General features: G+C 36.2%; 3 protein-coding genes across 5 annotated transcripts in view; 1 reads left to right on the top strand and 2 right to left on the bottom strand.

The window, feature by feature from the left end:
* LOC132194608 (extracellular serine/threonine protein CG31145) overlaps window positions 1-10,087 on the bottom strand; it is a 74,250-nt gene extending 64,163 nt beyond the window's left edge. Inside the window, exon 1 of the mRNA XM_059615998.1 lies at window positions 9,365-10,087. Within this exon, the coding sequence (XP_059471981.1) occupies window positions 9,365-9,804 (440 nt within the window). The 5' untranslated portion in view covers window positions 9,805-10,087. The remainder of the gene's footprint in view (window positions 1-9,364) is intronic.
* A 3,610-nt stretch (window positions 10,088-13,697) lies between these two features.
* LOC132194611 (hydroxyacylglutathione hydrolase, mitochondrial) lies at window positions 13,698-15,711 on the top strand. 3 transcript variants are annotated; one of them, XM_059616003.1, is made up of 8 exons: window positions 13,698-13,807; window positions 14,223-14,349; window positions 14,402-14,517; window positions 14,576-14,697; window positions 14,754-14,983; window positions 15,037-15,140; window positions 15,193-15,337; window positions 15,395-15,711. In XM_059616003.1, exons 2-8 carry the CDS (start codon window positions 14,280-14,282, stop codon window positions 15,523-15,525), a joined length of 918 nt encoding a protein of 305 aa, XP_059471986.1. In that variant the 5' UTR covers window positions 13,698-13,807; window positions 14,223-14,279; the 3' UTR covers window positions 15,526-15,711. The 3 variants fall into 3 exon arrangements, with proteins under 3 accessions (XP_059471986.1, XP_059471987.1, XP_059471988.1); XM_059616004.1 differs by lacking the exon at window positions 14,223-14,349 and having other exon boundaries at window positions 13,786-13,807; XM_059616005.1 differs by lacking the exon at window positions 13,698-13,807 and having other exon boundaries at window positions 14,338-14,360.
* LOC132194610 (uncharacterized) lies at window positions 15,707-17,163 on the bottom strand. Its single transcript, XM_059616002.1, has 6 exons — window positions 16,935-17,163; window positions 16,793-16,863; window positions 16,430-16,730; window positions 16,258-16,374; window positions 15,957-16,202; window positions 15,707-15,903 (listed from the first exon to the last, which is right to left on the bottom strand). Exons 1-6 carry the CDS (start codon window positions 17,043-17,045, stop codon window positions 15,784-15,786), a joined length of 966 nt encoding a protein of 321 aa, XP_059471985.1. The 5' UTR covers window positions 17,046-17,163; the 3' UTR covers window positions 15,707-15,783.

Here is a 17,163-nt window from a genome sequence, read left to right as displayed (position 1 = left end):
CTTTTTGATTGATTTTGTTCGAATTTAATAACCGTTGCATCTGACCATGCAACGAGGAAAAGCCCGAATCTTCATTTCCATGATCATCTCCTCGAGTGTCAACTTCTTCAAACAAATAAATTAAGCGTTTTATTTAATTTAAGTATTTAATATTTTCAATTATGAAACAAAAATTCTCATTATCGTTAAAAGGCCATTGATTAATTAAATTTTATGTCCTTCATAGGGTAAAATTTGAGTGAAAATTCGCGCCGATAAAATTTTAACACAACCCTCGATAATTAAATTAAATGGGGCGTCGAGCGTGTTTTATGCGTCGTATGGCGGCGTCCAATCGAGAGAGCTGCAGAACTCGCTCTAATAAATTATAGCTGGAGAGACATAAAATTGTGAGAGAGCATGATGAGGGTTAACAAGCTCCCTATGTGACATCGCGGCGGCAGCTGCAATGGCATGCACGTTTTGATATATCAATTTCGTGCTCATCGGCCAAGTCGTTCGTTCGTTCGTTCGTTCACTCTCAGGTCTCTGCGTGCAAAAAGTCGCTCTCTCGGCTCATCACAATGCACCAGAGAGATACATCCTCTTTCTCTCTCTCGCTCGTCTTAATTAATTAAAATATACGCGCGAGATATGCTCGCCCTTTTTAATTACACAACCCTTTTGCTCAACTTTTGCTCTCTCTTATCTCGCACTACGTGGATGGAGGAGCGAATTAAAATGGTGAGAAGAACACGTTTGAATTTAATTTGCATCTCCGCAATACAATGAAAGGGTTGCACAAAAATCGCCGAGAGACCGCACGTTCTTATCGCCTTTACTTACTAATTTTGCAAGCTGCAGGACCAAATTATTGCTTAACTTTTGCTAATTGTTGTGCGCTGAAAACTTTTACCAGATAAAAACTTGCTAATCTTACTAGTTACTAACCATAAGTTCTATAATAACAATTTACGCTAATTAAACTGCAAATTAAAAAAAAACATTAAACTATAAAAATTGAATTAAAAAAGATAAAAACATTTAAAAATTAAATAATCAACTCAAAATGCGGTGAATTAGTTTCATTGGTTTTTTTCTAATTTATCAAAAAGTAAAATGTTTTATGACTATAAATTAATAATTTTTATGCAGTGATATGACATTTGAATGACACAGGATTGAATTTTATAAAAATGAAAAATACAATTCGTTATAGCATATAGTTTTAAATTTCACCTAGAATGCAGATTCAAGAAGGCCCCGATGTATTTAAATTCAAGTACAATAAAAATTGTATTAATGAAAAAATTAATAAAAGGTGATATAGATATTTAAAATCCTTTCAAACAGTGAATTTGAGAATAAATAATAAAAAAATATTAAAAATCACAATATAATAGGATTTAATTATAATTAAAATAAATATTAAATTAATAATAAAAAATAAAATTTAAACTTTGTTAATATAAAAATTATATTTTTAAAAGGAAAACTAAACACTTAATAAGAAGCAAATTTTTTTTTTAAATCGAAAACGATCTTGTTATTTAAAATCAAACACTAATGAATTTTGTAAATTTTGCAGCGGCAGCTTTTCAGTGCATTTTTTCTAGTGATAAAAACTGACCTAGACTTCGGCACAGTCGCTGCAATTAAAATGCAGGGGTCGCATGAGCGCCCAGATCTGCCTTTTTTTTGCCATAATTCATCAGAAATCTTTTCGCGCTTCTCCGTCACTTCACTTTCCTGTGTAACTTTAACCGTACTTGATAATATGGCTACGCGTGCATATATGTATGTGGATCTGTGATCTAACAAAATTTGTTTCTAGAACAATGAGCTACGTGAGCTAATTAGCCTCATTATCAACTTGTAATCAAATTTCTATGGCCCTCATTTTTCAAACTCAGGGAATTCATATTTTAATAATTTGCTCTTATTCAAAATAATGGTTAAATTGAACCAAATTTTTTGTTCAAATCTGCTTTCTGGAGTTCTGATGGAAAAAATTTATTAACCCCCTCCCCTTAAATGTATTAGTACATAAAATTCGTTTAAGAACAAAAAAAATCAAATTAATCAAATATAATATTTCTAAATTTGAGCTCCGCAAGTAAAATTTTCGTTTAAAAAGAATAAAAATTCCAGCTTTTCAAGCTTACAAATCCGTCTTTTTCTCGTTGTAAAAATTGTCTCTACTAAAAAAATTGAATGAAATCAATTATACAGTAAAATCCGGACTTCTTTACTTCCACGATCATCTCCTTGATTGTCAATTTCTTCAAACAATTACACAAATGTATACCTTGTGTATAAAAATTTAATTTCTAAAGAGCAGCAGCGCATTAGCAATTTAGTCTGAAGGGTTTTCATTCATGAATCCATGGAGAGGAGGAACGCAAAATAATTATCTGAGCACAATGGGCGCCTTTATGGCATTCTGAGCAGCTTCTCCTGGTTCCGGGAGCATAGATAGATAATAATTTATTATTCCATTTTCCGCGAGCACAATGAGAATGCAAAACGTCTCTCTTCATCGTTATTGGCTTATCTCCTTGTAATGGTTTGGGTAAACACCGAGGCCGAGTGGGGTTGGTGCCGCCATCAAAGTGATAATAGCCCCGGCGAGGGCGCGGTAATGAGCCCTGCAAAATAACCTCTCTTTCACTCGCCCCGACCGAAGAACCGGATAATTCGCTGTTATGCGCGACAAAAAAAAGAGGTACACACACGTGCTGTGCGAAACCCCACTTTCCACGCTCCAACGAGTCTTTCTATCAACTTGCTTTGCCGCACAACCCAAAAGTCGCCTTTACGAGTAGAGTAAAGAAGGTTTTCTGCTCTTTTTCTTATTTGAAATTAAGAAAAGAATAATTTAAGCAGACAAGTTTTTTTATAATTATACTTAAAACCGCTTAAAACAACAACGCTAAAAGGATTAAATTGACTGTCTTTTTTACAATTTTCAACGAAATCATTTGTCTTGTTGTTTATTTATTCATTTTTTCTCAATAAACCAAGCTATTTGATAGGAAAATATAAATTCAAAATGAACTACTTGGCACTTTCAGGGAATGAATTGCAAAACAGCACGGTTTTTAGAATTAAGAATGGCAAATGTCAGGGAAGTGTCTTTGTTGGATTAAAATATAAATTATTAATAATAATAAATTAATTGGTGTATATTTCAGAAACAATTTCAATAGCAATTGTTTCAAGTAAAGAGTTAAGACAGCCTATTATTAAATTTCTAACCTGGCCATTCTTCTGCATCTGACGTATGAATAGCCAAATTTGAAATAAAAATTTTGTGTAAAAAAATGGATGTTAATTTATTAATTTGGACATTAATTTGGACCAACGGCCGGTATAATATTCACTAAAGCAAACGGTCCAACACACATACGCGCGTTATTGTGCGCCGTCGTGTATGGTTATTAAATTTATTACGGTGGCGCCGATTAAAATTACATACACTGGGAGCGGCGGCATGTGCCAAAAAGCTTCTAGAAATTTGTGTTCCGATCGTCAAAATTTCACTTTCATAAACCTCGTTAATGGTACACGTCATTTTATACTTTTGAAATGAGCTACTTAAAAACATCTGGATTTCATTTATTTTAAATTATAGATAGTGCAAAATATTTTTAAATTAAAATTAAACAATAATTGTAATAATTGCGCACATTAAAAAAATAAAGCAAAAATTGTGTAAAATTAATTTTTTTTATCCTTTTGAAATGAGCTACTTAAGAACAACTAGATTTTTTTTATATTATAGAGAGTGCAAAATATTTTCAAATCAATTTAAATTGATAAATTGGAATTTTATTAAAAATTGGCCACAAATTGTGAAAAAAATGCTTTTCAAGTAAAAATATAATTATTAAAATTTTTATCCCTACTTCTTTAAAGAGTTTGTGTGTTGAATTATTATAAATTACTGAAAATCAGCTCAAAAAATTTAAAATATCCAAAATTAAAATAATCCAGCAGAGGCTCAATATGTAAAGACCTTCAAATAGTTCTCGACTGCGGCTCTTTTTACGCCGCATTAACTCTCGCGTTCTTTGTTTCCTTTTGTAATTCAGACATACTGGAGCTGCAACTTCCGCTCGCGGCGCATCAATGATCATTACGCATGCACCCACTTTAATAACTCTTCATACAATTTCTAAATTGCCCCTCCCTGTCTTTGCGGTGCACCCTCGAATTCAAGAAACCTTTTTATAGTGAAAGTGAACTCTTTATTTCCGTGCACTTTCACTGCCGAATTTAATCGGAGCCGATTATTTTTATACGTAATTTGGCGTCTCTCTCTCGCGATAAGTGGCATAAACGGATCACTAACCATCGCGTCACGCATTTTATATATAGTGTGATGCTCGGCCGAACAGCAAAGACACGACTTTATCTTATCTCCCTGTTGTTTGCGACGACACTTCTCTCGATCAAAAAACGCGGACTTTATATAAAAATTCAGTAAATGCTCTACGAAGCAACAACAAAAACTTTTACAGAGAGAATTTGTGTTTACAAATTTTTAAAATGGAAAAAACAGAGAGTGGCGCTTTAATGAAAGCACGTCGCGCCGGAAAACGATTCTCGAACGCCGCGGGAGATCCTTTGTTTTTTATTCGAGTAAAAGTTTTGTACAAAAAAAAAGTGTCCAAAAAGTCTTTACATCGAGTCAGAAGAGCGTAGCGTGAACTTATTCACATATTTTTTATCCTCTCTCGTCGGTTTAATTCATTCAAAGAGAGGAACCGCTGGCCTAAATAGCGAATACGTCATAGCAGAAAATTGCTGCGGCGCGGGGAGTGAATTCCGTGCTGGTGCGCGACGCGGGGACCCGAGTTTGGTGTCCGTCCGCAGACTGGTTGGTGTCCCCGAGTGGCCTTGATGGCAATAATCAACTCCGTGAGCTGCAGTTGCTGCTGCTGGAATTAATTTTATTGGATCAGTCGCTCGTATCCTCGACGCCGAGTTTAACTCGCGCCGACGACTGACCACGGCGCGGCATTTGTCTGGGTTCAAGTATAAAAATAATAAGCCAGTGCGTGTCGCGAAAGCTGCTTTGGCGCAAAAGACGGAAAGCGGACGGAAACTTAAACAAACACCAAAGGGCGCTCATCATAACAAAAAAAAATAGAACATTATTTGACTAATTTGATATATTTTTATAAATAGACAAAAAAAATATATTGATTACTTTAAGAAGCGCCGTAACGATTAATTCTGATTTCCTTTTAAAATGATTGTTTGGCACTGACCTAGTTCAATCATTTCATGATTGGCTCATTTAAATAAATAAGAGAAACTAAAACAAAATGTATAAAAAAAGAAAAGAAAAATTCAGTGCAAATAATTTCACCTATTTTATGTTGTAAGTTTTATGGAGGCTTTTGAAAAACAAATCTGCTTGATTAATTGTGATGATAATTTTTCTCTACATTCGCTTTTGGTCTGCAGAGATGTCAGTTCCGAGGACACATTTTTAATTTATTGAGGGAACTGAATTTTTTAAATTTAACGTTGTTTCTTCTTAGATTTTTTTTCTCAAACTTGATAGAAATATCAGCAAATCACATCCAATTATGATGGAACAATAAAATTATTAGGTCAGTCAAAAAATTTAGATTGATCTTGTGTGAGAAGGTGAAGAAGTTTTTAACCATATAAATAATTTTAAACATTAATTATTTTTATTTATCAAAAGTAGAGGTGAAATAAAGTTAATTTAACGGAATTTGAGAAAAAATGATTTAAAACAATTCCCATTAAAAACAATATTATAAATAAAATACAATTCTTGTGAGATATCACATTCTAAATTGAAATGACCTCTAAAAAAGTTCATACAGAAATAAATTGTCACCAACATGGCAACATAGCTCGACCGATTTTCAAGTGATGAGTCCAATTTTATTGATATTAATGTAAGACAGATTTAGCTCCTCTTGGGAACGATTTAAAACTGGACAAATTTACAACATTGTCGCCAATTGAAAGGTCGGAGAACGAAAACGTGTCTCGGACGAAAAAGTCGTTCCAATCAATCCGCCGCTTCGGGCCATTTAAATATTTGATTGGCCGCCATTGAACTTTTGGCCTGCGTAAGCAGCATTTTTTCCTTTCTTTTTTCGCAGGCCTTTTCTTTTTCCTGCAGAGAGGAAACGCGGAGGGATGCGTGTTTTGGGTGTTGCAGCACTTATCAGGCACTTAAAACGGGAAATGTTTATGGGGTGTAATCTTTTCCGGCCTGCGGTGGTTTTCTCCAGCGTTCGGTGGCCGAAATTGCTCGGGCGCCGCGCGCTATTTTCCTCTCACTTCATCGCCGCGCGCTGTTTTTACACATTTTTATTATATCGCCCCAGTTATACTGCTGAGAGAGAGGAAACGCGATAACCTTGCCGGGGTTATAGCGGGACATATTGTGTCTGATTTAGGGAGGCAATCTCCACTGCGAACGTCCGACCCCGCCACAAACACACTTACGCGGCCGAGATTTACCGGCGAGAGAAAGGAAAAGATGCTCTCGTGGTGTGCGCCGAGCACCCCGGCAGCAAACGAGAGTAGAAATCGCTACCGGCTGCAAACAACTTCATCCCCGGCAAACGTTATACATTTCCAAGCGTGCAGGTTTGCTTTAAAAACTACGTTAAAAAAATGTGTATAAAGTCATTTGCGAGTTACAAGAATAATGAAAAATGAACCAACTTTTTTATGAAAAACATAATTGAAAAGTTTACTTTGATAACCTTAATTTTATTTACTTATCAATTTAAAAAAAAAAGATATGGTCTGGACCCACTCCATTTGCCATGTTTGTGGAATCTTTTGCCATTAGAGTTAAAAATCTTGCAGAGCAAAAATGATGTGAAATATGAATTAAAAAAATGGATGTTAAAACAAAATTAAACATGTAAATTAGATATTAAGCACTATATAAAGTCTGAGTAAGCACTAAAAGCTTCTAATTTGAAGCAATTAGTCCTTGGAAATTGGCTGGACTTGTGATGAAATAATAATTTAAATATCTTTCAAAATTAAAAAAAAAACTTTGGGCGCGGCCACTTTTTGCTAAATTTGATTTATTGCCGTTGTTTTCAATGTACCCCTTTTTTTTAAAAAAATCCTATCAAATTAACAAATTTCGTGAAAAATTCCTGAAAGTTACATTTTAAAACATGATTTTAGTACTAATTTTCTTCAAAATGATATCACAACTCATGCAGGCCGCAGCCGAGTAGAGCTGCATAATGTTCTTTCAAAAACAATAAACAACTCACAAAATCCATCGAGAAAAAGCCGATTTTAAATTCAAATCACCATGGAACCTTCAATCGCGAAATTCTACAAGATTTTAAAATTATTTTCATCTGATTTTCAGTTAACCAAATTGTCTTTAATATTTTTGCTAGTGTGCTGTGAATTGTTTGTAAATTTTGTTAATTTGGTTCCTATTAGTGTAGATTAAAAAAAATTCAAATATTGTATATATCAAAGTTTGTTTTACGCAGAGAAATTTTAGTGCAAATTTTTCAATATTGACATGATTTTTTTTCCTGCAAAAAAGTCAATTTGGTCTGTATGTTATGCAGTAATTTATTTTGATTCATCGTAGATAGCAGTGTCTGAGTTAGTCATCTTTTATTTGTTTAAAACGTGTGAAATCCAAGAAAAAGTCTATGCGTAATTTTTGCAATGATTATTTTGGTACATAAAGAACAATTTACAATTTACCATCATCATGACATGAAAACTATTTTAATCAGAGAGCAATTTTTAATTCAAAGCAAGAATATTAATCTGAATGTCACAGTTTTCCAATTAAGTGGTCTGAAAAGTGACCCCGACGAGAAAAAATTTCGTTTTCCGCACCGCTAATGATTGTGCAGTGCGAGGGGAAAAAATAACGCATTTGCTTATTTTCCCAAGCGAGGAATGCTTTTGTAAATTTTTATTTTAGCGGCGCTCGTTTTTCCAGCACCTTTCGAAACGGGGCCAAACAATGCACACACGAAAGAATGCGCACAACAATGCAATTAAAAACAGCGCCAATGTGCCTAGCGGGGCAAAAATCGCGAGTTTTGTCTGCGCGCTCTTCAAACGCAAGCATGTTCAGGGCCATTTTTGTTTAAACATCCCACCGAATTTATTAAAACAAACACGCACGAAATAATTCGCCACTTGCAAAAACTGCTGACTCGCTCGGTTTCGCTGTTTTGCTTACGCGAGAAAATAAAAATCAGGTGACGTTTCAATTTTGCTGCAGTCCGTCGGATATGCTAATTAGCAAAGGGGACAAATCAAATTTCCACGCAGGCACTCATGACGCCACAGGATCGTGTGAGTCACTTAAATTTCAAGGGAAAGAAAGAAGAATCTTCTGGGGAAATGAATATCGTCGGTCGTGATGAAATGCGCGCGACGTAGAAGACGCAACGAGATAAAGAAACAGCACCATTATCACTGCATTATACACTTGCGTGGAACAAAAAACAAATATTTGGGTGCAAAGGCCTAACAGGACTGACACTCGCTTCGAAACTCTAAAATAAACATCCATGTATAAAGATAGAACACTGAATGAGAAATTTTCCATTCAAGTTAAAAAAATTAAAAAATGAACCAAGAATATATATATCAAAAAAAAATATATATCAAAATCAATTTTGACAGCATAAAAATGTGATGAACTGTTAAAAGTTTAATCAATTTCAAGAATTTCAACATCATTAATTCATACGAAATAATTATTTAACAAAATTCAAGTGTGCGGTGCAAAATGAGCTTAGTAAAATTGATAATATCAATTAATCATTTGTCACGTCATAAAAATCACTAAATTTAGCAGACAAGATGAGACTAATTAAAAAAGGTAAAATTTCCTTTTTATTCTTCAATATTTTATTAAAAAATTCCAACAAGATTCTAATAATTTAAATATTAATCTTGAACCATTTAAATTTTTCCCTTTTTTAAATAATTTAATTATTTTTTCTTCATGACTTATATTAGAATAAAAATAAGTAAATTGAAATCAAAATTTTTCAAAAGAAATTTTAACTTGGATTGAGAAAAAAAACCAATGCTTGGAAAACAAATTAAAATGTCCAAATTTCAATTTTAAATGGGAAAACAGAATTGGAATTCTGTAATCCAAAAATTAATGTTTCCATTTAAAATTCAATAATTAATCCAAAACCTATCAATTTGTTTAAATAAAATTATCTTTCCTTAATGTTTCCATTTATATTTAAATATATCGCTTAAAAAAATTAATTTCTTTATTATTTAAAATTTATCGCTTGTTAAATAGTAAATTTCTGTTTATCCTTTTTTTATACAAATTAGATATCAATTATTGTAGACTGACCTCAGTTTGACCCTGTGAATCTGCCCGAGGGTGGGTCCCCTGTCCTTGGTGGCGGCGCCGCTGTCCTTCTGTCCGAGGATGACCATGTACTCGACGAGGTCGCTGAAGCTGTCCGGCGGCGTGGTCTGCTTTTTGATCTCGTTGGTGTCGGCGGCGTCGGACGCGTGGCCGGCGAGGTTGCCGCCGCCGGTGCCGTTGCTGGTGCCGTCCGAGGCTTGGGCGGACGCCTCCTTGGACACGTTGGTGCTGCGCTGCAGGAAGCGCGACTTGAAGGCGAGCGGGTTCTGCAGGTTGGCGGCGCCGAAGCGCACCTTGCCGTGGCTGTAGAGCAGGGCCGAGTGCTTGCCCGAGATGCCCATCTGCAGGTCGACCACCAGCAGCAGGGTGAACAGGGTGACGCCGACGGCGGCGCCGATCGCCACTCGTTCCTTCAGCTTCATCGCGGCGGCGACAACTGACGGTGCTCGGCTCACTCGTCGACCTGCCGAGGGCGCATTTTTCCTCTCCTCGGGGGGCGGGGGGGACGCCTTGACTTTGCTTGTTTTTCTCGTCCTGCTGCCCTAGTTGCTTGTTGCCTTTCGAAACGCGAAACAAAATTCACAAACAAAAATAATTATTGTCCTCGATGCGCTGACGAAGCACGTGAGACGGGCTGCCGAGGCGGCGACGGCGGGATCAGCGGTGCCTCCGCTGCGGCCGGTGTCTCCGGCGTGACTGCCTCGCCTGCTCGTTTCTCGCTCGCGCCAAACCGGCTCTAGCGCCGCCGCCGCCGCGAGTGCGTTGGCGGCGGCACCATCTACGCCGCCGGCCCGTGAAATAATATATCCGCCCCCGAGCGGAGGCGGCTGTCCGGGGGCGACGCTAGACAACCGGCAAATTAGCACAGAAATAGTTCGCACCCTTTGGGAAACACGCCCCGTCGAGAAGCTGACACGTGAAATTCTTGAATTGTCTCTTATTTCCCGCAAAAATTTGATGATTTTTCTTACCAAATTTAACAGCATCAGAACGTATCTGATTCCCACATATTGAAATTTAAAATTTAAGTTAAATATTTTCATCTCAGATGTTTTATTTATTTATTTATGTATTTATTCTCCATTAATTGTAAGATACAATGAAATATGTAATGCACAACATCTTACGTCAAGTCAATACAGAAAAAATTAAATATAAAATTAAAAGTCTTTTCCAAAGCCGATCTATCTAACAAATTATTTTCCAATAATTGATTGAATTGTCAATTAAATAATAAAATTAGAAGAAAATACGTGTAGCAATTTTTAGTTGATTAGTTTACTTTTCTTGTGCAATTCGCCCATTGCCGAAATTAAACAGCACAAAAGAGAAAAATTAATTATTTACCTAGATTTTCTGTTAAATTATTGTTTTTACAGGTTTCATTTATTTTTCTCAGATAATTGTTAGTGTGCATGTGTTTTTTCTGTTCAAAATTTAGCGTAGAGTAGTGTTTTTTTTTTGTGTTGTAAAGTGTAAAGCAGTTTCAGGGGTTAATTTTTTAAGAGGTTTTTTCCGTGGATTTACTGAAACTGTGCGAGAAACACTTGGCTTTAAATAATGGAATAAACAAACCAAAATTTTGGCTTTTAATTGAGAATTTAATTTTTTAAATGCTTTTAAGCCAAGTGTTTCTCGCACAGTTTCAGTAAATCCACGTAAAAACCTCTTAAAAATTATTTAATTTATATGTTTAATTTTTCAGTCACTCAGATATATTTTTTTTATAGCCTTGACTCAGTTGACTCCCTGTAACAGTTATTATGAAATAAATCAATCGCAAACTAAGCTTCGTAAGCTGCATTTCGTCAGCAAAAGTGCATCGGTCGGTCACGCGGACAAGTTTATCATTATAACAAAAAACGCTTACTCCGCCACATCCTTGATAATTTATAATTAGTTTCGAACGACTATAACATTTTTCCCCCTCACAGCAGAAACAGCAATTTATTCTTTAATTTTCCTCCAATATTGAACAAAAAATTAATGCATAAAACTCGCACACTGGAGGTCAACATAATTAGAAAAGAGGACTGATTCTGTAATCATGGCGTTTTTAACCTTACAAAGTATAAATGCAAAAATTCTTCATGTAAAGTATCAAACAGTGAGGATTTTTTGTGAAAAGTCGTCCTTTTTTCTTAAAATTAACCATAGGAAAATTTCAACCTAGTAAATTTACTTAATTTACACACAAGCTCCTTGGTCAGGTTCGGAGGGTAAAATAAATCTCCACCCTTAAAGGTGTTATCACTCAGGTCAGTTTTCTTTTTAAGTTGCGGCTTCTACTGTTGGCGGAATTTTTTAAGAAGCCCGGCCATTAATTGATTCATGCCAAAACCTTTCCATTCACACCATGACAAATCTCAAACACATGGGAAAGCTTTTAATTTTCTTAAAGAAAAATTTTCTCTTCCTGCATATAATACAAAAGCAAGGGCTGCTTCTGAATTTCACATCTGACCCGCACATGTGGCGGCTACTTTAATTTACAAAAGCAGCATTTCTATGAAAAAACGCACCCTTCGGAGGATTTTTAGCTCTATTGTTTGCTCTCCCAAGGGAAGCGAGCATGTGGACCACCCTTGTCCAGGCCACATATTGTTGTGAATAATCTTATTTTATACAACACTCCTTCCAGGATTGTTCACTGGATATCGAATTATTTGATGCAATTTATTATCTATTAATTTACGTCGTTCTTCATAAACATCTAATTAATATGATAAATATACTACATCATGTCATCGATATAAAAAATAACAATAAAATTTAATGTCAGCTATTTGAATATTTATATTCAAAGTAAATACATATAAAGCGATATAAAGGTAATGGGATATTACAAAATTTGTACCAAAATATGAAAATCTGTTTGACATTATTCTAAATACTTAAATAATTTGTTCACGGTTTTCGAAAGCGGAAAACAAAACCATTTTTTTGGCCTGGTGATCAATTTTTCTTTCTCGGCTCCTCGTGCACGATTTTTGCGCTACTTCATCAGCTTAATGTTGTCGAGTTGTGCGGCCTGAAGTGTCAGCAGCACCGTAAACTCGCCATAATATATTTTGTGAAAATAAAAAAACTGAAAATAAAAGGTAAAATAGAGATGGTGAGAAAGGGGCCACATGGGCACTGCCGGCGCAATGTTATAACCCGCGCGTGGCGTGATCGCAGACCATTTATTGACAGGCCCTGTCACCACCTCATACAAAAGCAACTCGAAGCAATAATGACGAGATTGGGGCTAAATGAAAAATATACTTTTTTACTCGCATAACGACGAAGACAAAAATCACCCCATCTCTCAATTTGCTTGTCATTCAATTTTTTATGCTGTGAAAAGAAGTAGGTTAGTTAAAAACCATTGTGCGTTTTTTGTAATAAAAAATAAAAAATATCTCCTCGAGTGCCAATTTCTTAAAATAAATACACAATAAAAGCTGAAAATGTTTGGTACACTTTTTGTTTATTGATTTTTGTCATTCTCCATTTCAAAATAGATAAATTATTAAATAAACTTCCTTATTATTTTGTAGTGAGCTCAACTGAACATGAAAAAATGAGTATTGGTATTGCACTTTTTTTAATAAATGTACATTATAATAATAATATCTCTTATAATAAGAGATAAGACACTGCAGTATAATACAATATAATAAAAAAAAATGCGAATATTATTTTCGTTCCTTATTTTTCGTTCACAAATAAAGTATGAAAAAATGAAAGAAAAAAATTTTCTGTTCAATTGTGTTAAGGACTCCTTATTGCAATGCTAAGAGTACCAAAGAGGTTTTTTTGATCTCCCATATGCCCAATGTAAAATTTTTTGCCCCATGAACTCCCAATTTTTTTCTGCTTATCTGTTTAGGGTCATTCAATTATCATTTTGTGCAATTTTGAGCAAAAAATTTCGGGCAGATTTTTTTTAATCGCCATTAACAAAAATCTCCATAAAACGCCATGTTAAATTTCAAAAAATCATATTTCAAGATTAATCCACGCGACCCCCCATTTTTCTTTGAGCAATCAACTCCACTGGTGGGCAGGAATCTATAAAAAAATCTGGGTCCAAAAATTTCGGGCCGATTTTCCGCAAACAGAAGTTGTAGATGTCAATAAGGAGGCCTTAAGTAATGATCACAACTTATTACGATCTATATAAATTTTTGCAGACGCAATAAAAATGTAATAAATTAGATATCTTTAGTATTATCAGATATTAGTTCACCGGAGTTGTCGTTAGATGGCAGCTCGCAGCGGTGAATGAATTTCCCTTCCATGTTTTGTATTTTTTTTTTTTATGTTTACCAAAAGCGCCGCAGCGCCGGGTGCAGATGCAGACTCTTCAGTCTTCAGATATTTTGTTGATTGCGCTTTGCGCTGCTGTTATTAATTAAAAAAAAAATATTCAACGAGCCGGTAAGATAATGGTCATAGTGCCGAGTCATTTGTAATTTTGTTCAGCACATTTTTAGCTATTAACATCGTTGCTTTTGCTCAAAAATAATAAAACTGCAAATTTATAATTTGTCTTCGAATTTTGATTTTCGCATTTTGCAATTTTTTGCTTTGTACAGGAGTAATTTTCGACGGCTATAGTTTGTTAATCGTATTTCTGAATATGTATGAAATCTTATCGTTTTATAAAACTGCAGATGCTAAGCACTCGTGTTTGAGACAAACCAGAAAATTTGTCAAAGATGTTTTTGTATTTTTGAAAGAGTTATGTAATTTAAAACTAAATTAATTTTCAAGAATTTTACAGCTTTTTTATATCTTCTAAATTTTCTACACATTTCCTTTGACAATAACAAATAATTCTTTACATTTTCAGAAATATTCCAGGTTGATACTTCGTAAGAAAAAAGCTTTTTGCTAGAAATCAAGTGTTATGTTCAATGCTGTAGTCCGCAGCCTGCCCAGCCAATTAGTAGACGCGCTCACTCCAGTATACTTCAAAGGCATAACAAAAGTTTAAAAAAATATAAAATTAAAATAATTGATTTTTTTCAGTTTCCAAGTGGAGCAAAGTTGGTTTCCGAGGGACTCACAGTATGTCGAAGATTGTGAATCATTCCGGTATGAGGATCAGGGTCCTCCCTGCCCTTCAAGACAACTACATGTACTTGGTTAAAAGTTCAACCCGTCCTGTTGATTTCTATTAAAACTATTGATTGAAATGTGCAGGTTGTCGATGAGCAAACTCGAGAGGCTGCCATAATAGATCCTGTGGAGCCGAACAGGGTGCTCGGCGCCGTCAAAGAGGAAGGCGTCAACCTGACCACAATCCTCACCACGCACCATCATTGGTTTGTTGATCAACAATTGTTTGGTTTTAATTTAATGCACATTAATTAAATGACAGGGACCATGCAGGTGGCAATGTTGACCTCGTGAAAAGCGCTGCCAGCAAACTGAAAGTTGTCGGAGGAGACGATCGCATCGGCGCCTTGACTGACAAAGTGTCCCACGGAGACAGTTTCCAGATTGGCTCTCTGAAGGTCAAGTGTCTGTTCACCCCTTGCCACACGTCAGGACACATTTGCTACTTCATCGAAAGTCCAGAAAGCCAAGACCCTCCGACCGTCTTCACAGGTAAATAAATTCTTCTCGACCGATTTTTCTTTAAATTTACAAATTATTTCCAGGAGACACGCTTTTCATTGCTGGATGTGGCAGATTTTTCGAGGGCACGCCTGTCCAGATGCACAAGGCCCTGATTGAGGTTTTGGGTCAGCTCCCCGATAATACTGTAAAAATTTCTTCAATTTTTTTTTTGTCAGTATTAAAATGTTCATGTTTAGCAAGTGTTTTGCGGACACGAGTATTCGGAGCAGAACTTGAAGTTCGCCGCCCATGTCGAGCCTCACAACGACGACATAAAAAATAAAATTGCTTGGGCTGCTGCGACTCGAGGCAGGAATGAGCCAACTGTACCTTCGACAATCGGTATGAGAGATTTTGTCACTATTTTGATTCAAGTATTATTATTTTTATTGCCTGCAGGTGAGGAAAAGAAGATCAATCCGTTCATGCGAGTGACCGAGGACAGCGTCCAGCAGCACGCCGGACAGGCGGATCCAATTTCGACAATGGGCGCTATTAGGCAGGAAAAAGACAACTTCAAAGCAAAATGAGAAGGCCTGTTCCAATTTATAAGAAGTAATGAAATGCATTTTAAATGAATAATCTCTCAAAGAGATGCAATAATATTAAATATGGGAGTATTTTGGGATTATCAAGAAAGCTTTGGAGTGTGTTGAAAAATTTATCTTATAATTTGTTGATATAATAAACAACACCTAGTTGTAAAGTTAAGAATAGATTTGTTTTTCATTCAATTAGATCTAAAATTTATTTGGCAATGACATGGTGCAGCAGGTCCAAGAGTACGTTTAAGGCAGATCAAACAACTCGGCAGGCAGCGACCCAAGCATACCCTCCTTTTGCCTGCCGTACAGTTCCATCTCGATACTGTACTGCTGCTTTTCCAGTTCATACTTTTCAATGTACACCTGGCAAAAAGAGAATTTCAACATGATCTCACTAAAGTGGCACAGCAAATTACCTTTTTGTCCTCTGGAGTCAAGGTTTTCCATCGGTTGCAGAGAACTTTGTTCAATTCTTGTTTGTTGATGTCGGACGCTCCTCGCATGAGTTCGGTCGTGATCAATCTCTGCTCTTTGCAAAACTGCAGGAAGGGATTGGCTGGTTTCTTTGGAGCATTCGGATCTTTCTCCACTTTGGGTTTCTTAGGCCTTTCTTTGGACGCTTTTTTGCCACCTTTCTCAATCGACGCTCTCCGATTTGGTGCCTAAATTGTTTAGAATTAATAATAATTTTCAAAATTGCTTAAGCATGCAAGTCACTTTTGAAGCTGGAGGCTGCGCTTGTAAGGGCAACGGAGGTCTGATTAGTGACTGTGGTTTTCCTCCTAAGGAAGATTTGCTTGCAGGGCTGTTAAGCGCTGATCGATTCACAGGTTGCTAAGATGAAGTAATAAATAAGCATGAAAAAAAAAATTATCAATTGAAGTGTTACTTTTATAGGCATGACGGCTTTGGGCTTTCCTCCGTGCGCCTTGGAAGGGTTCTGAGGTTTGGGAGCAGCCCTTGAAGACGAAGCCGCAGGTTGCTTGACAGGCGCTTTGCTACTTGAAGCCTGGGGCGACTTGCCAAGGCTGATTTTTAATTTGACTGGTTTTTGAGGAGGAGCGGGCGGATGTGGTACTAGGTTGCTTTGGGGTGGCGGAAGAAGTCCCTCGGGGGCGTCGGCGCTATTTCTTTCTGCGTACGCAGCCCGCCATTCATCGCGGTGAAGGTCCAGTCTTTGTTTTAAAATTCTAGCAAACAAGATTCAATTAGTAAAAATGATTATGACCTTTGAGAAAGAAAAAAATCATACTTTTTGTCATGTCGAGTCTCTTTGTACATTTTCTCTACTTTGTAAATCCTGTAAGCTATTCGTTGATTGTCCTGAAAAAGACGGCAATAATTTAATGCATAAAAATTAATTAAGAAAATCAATGAGAAAAAAAACCCCGAACCTGTTCTATTTCCCGGCATCGTTTGAGCAACAACTCGAACTTCTTTTTGTAAATTTCGCCCTGGAGATCATCCATCGCATTTTCCGACGTCGAATCTCCCGTCACGTCCATCAGAACTTAATTTTACGATTGGCGAAGTTGAGCCGCCCGCGAGGTCCTCATGAATGCCTTTCTAATTCAGGGCCTGCAAAATTTCATACATAAACAAAACAAGAAATTCAGCTGCGAC

This window comes from Neocloeon triangulifer, unplaced genomic scaffold (assembly GCF_031216515.1).
Source record: "Neocloeon triangulifer isolate White Clay Creek 2 clone unplaced genomic scaffold, ASM3121651v1 ptg000008l, whole genome shotgun sequence".
Lineage (NCBI taxonomy): Eukaryota > Metazoa > Arthropoda > Insecta > Ephemeroptera > Baetidae > Neocloeon > Neocloeon triangulifer.
This window is presented reverse-complemented; position numbering and strand designations above follow the sequence as displayed.

Coding starts and splice junctions, on each gene's coding strand:
- LOC132194610 (XM_059616002.1), bottom strand. CDS start 17,045: ATGGACGTGACGGGAGATTCGACGTCGGAAAATGCGATGGATGATCTC. Junction 16,731..16,792: donor GAGACTCGACATGACAAAAA/GTATGATTTTTT, acceptor CTTGTTTGCTAG/AATTTTAAAACAAAGACTGG. Junction 16,375..16,429: donor AAGCCGTCATGCCTATAAAA/GTAACACTTCAA, acceptor ACTTCATCTTAG/CAACCTGTGAATCGATCAGC.
- LOC132194611 (XM_059616003.1), top strand. CDS start 14,280: ATGTTCAATGCTGTAGTCCGCAGCCTGCCCAGCCAATTAGTAGACGCG. Junction 14,984..15,036: donor CCCTCCGACCGTCTTCACAG/GTAAATAAATTC, acceptor AATTATTTCCAG/GAGACACGCTTTTCATTGCT. Junction 15,141..15,192: donor GTCAGCTCCCCGATAATACT/GTAAAAATTTCT, acceptor GTTCATGTTTAG/CAAGTGTTTTGCGGACACGA.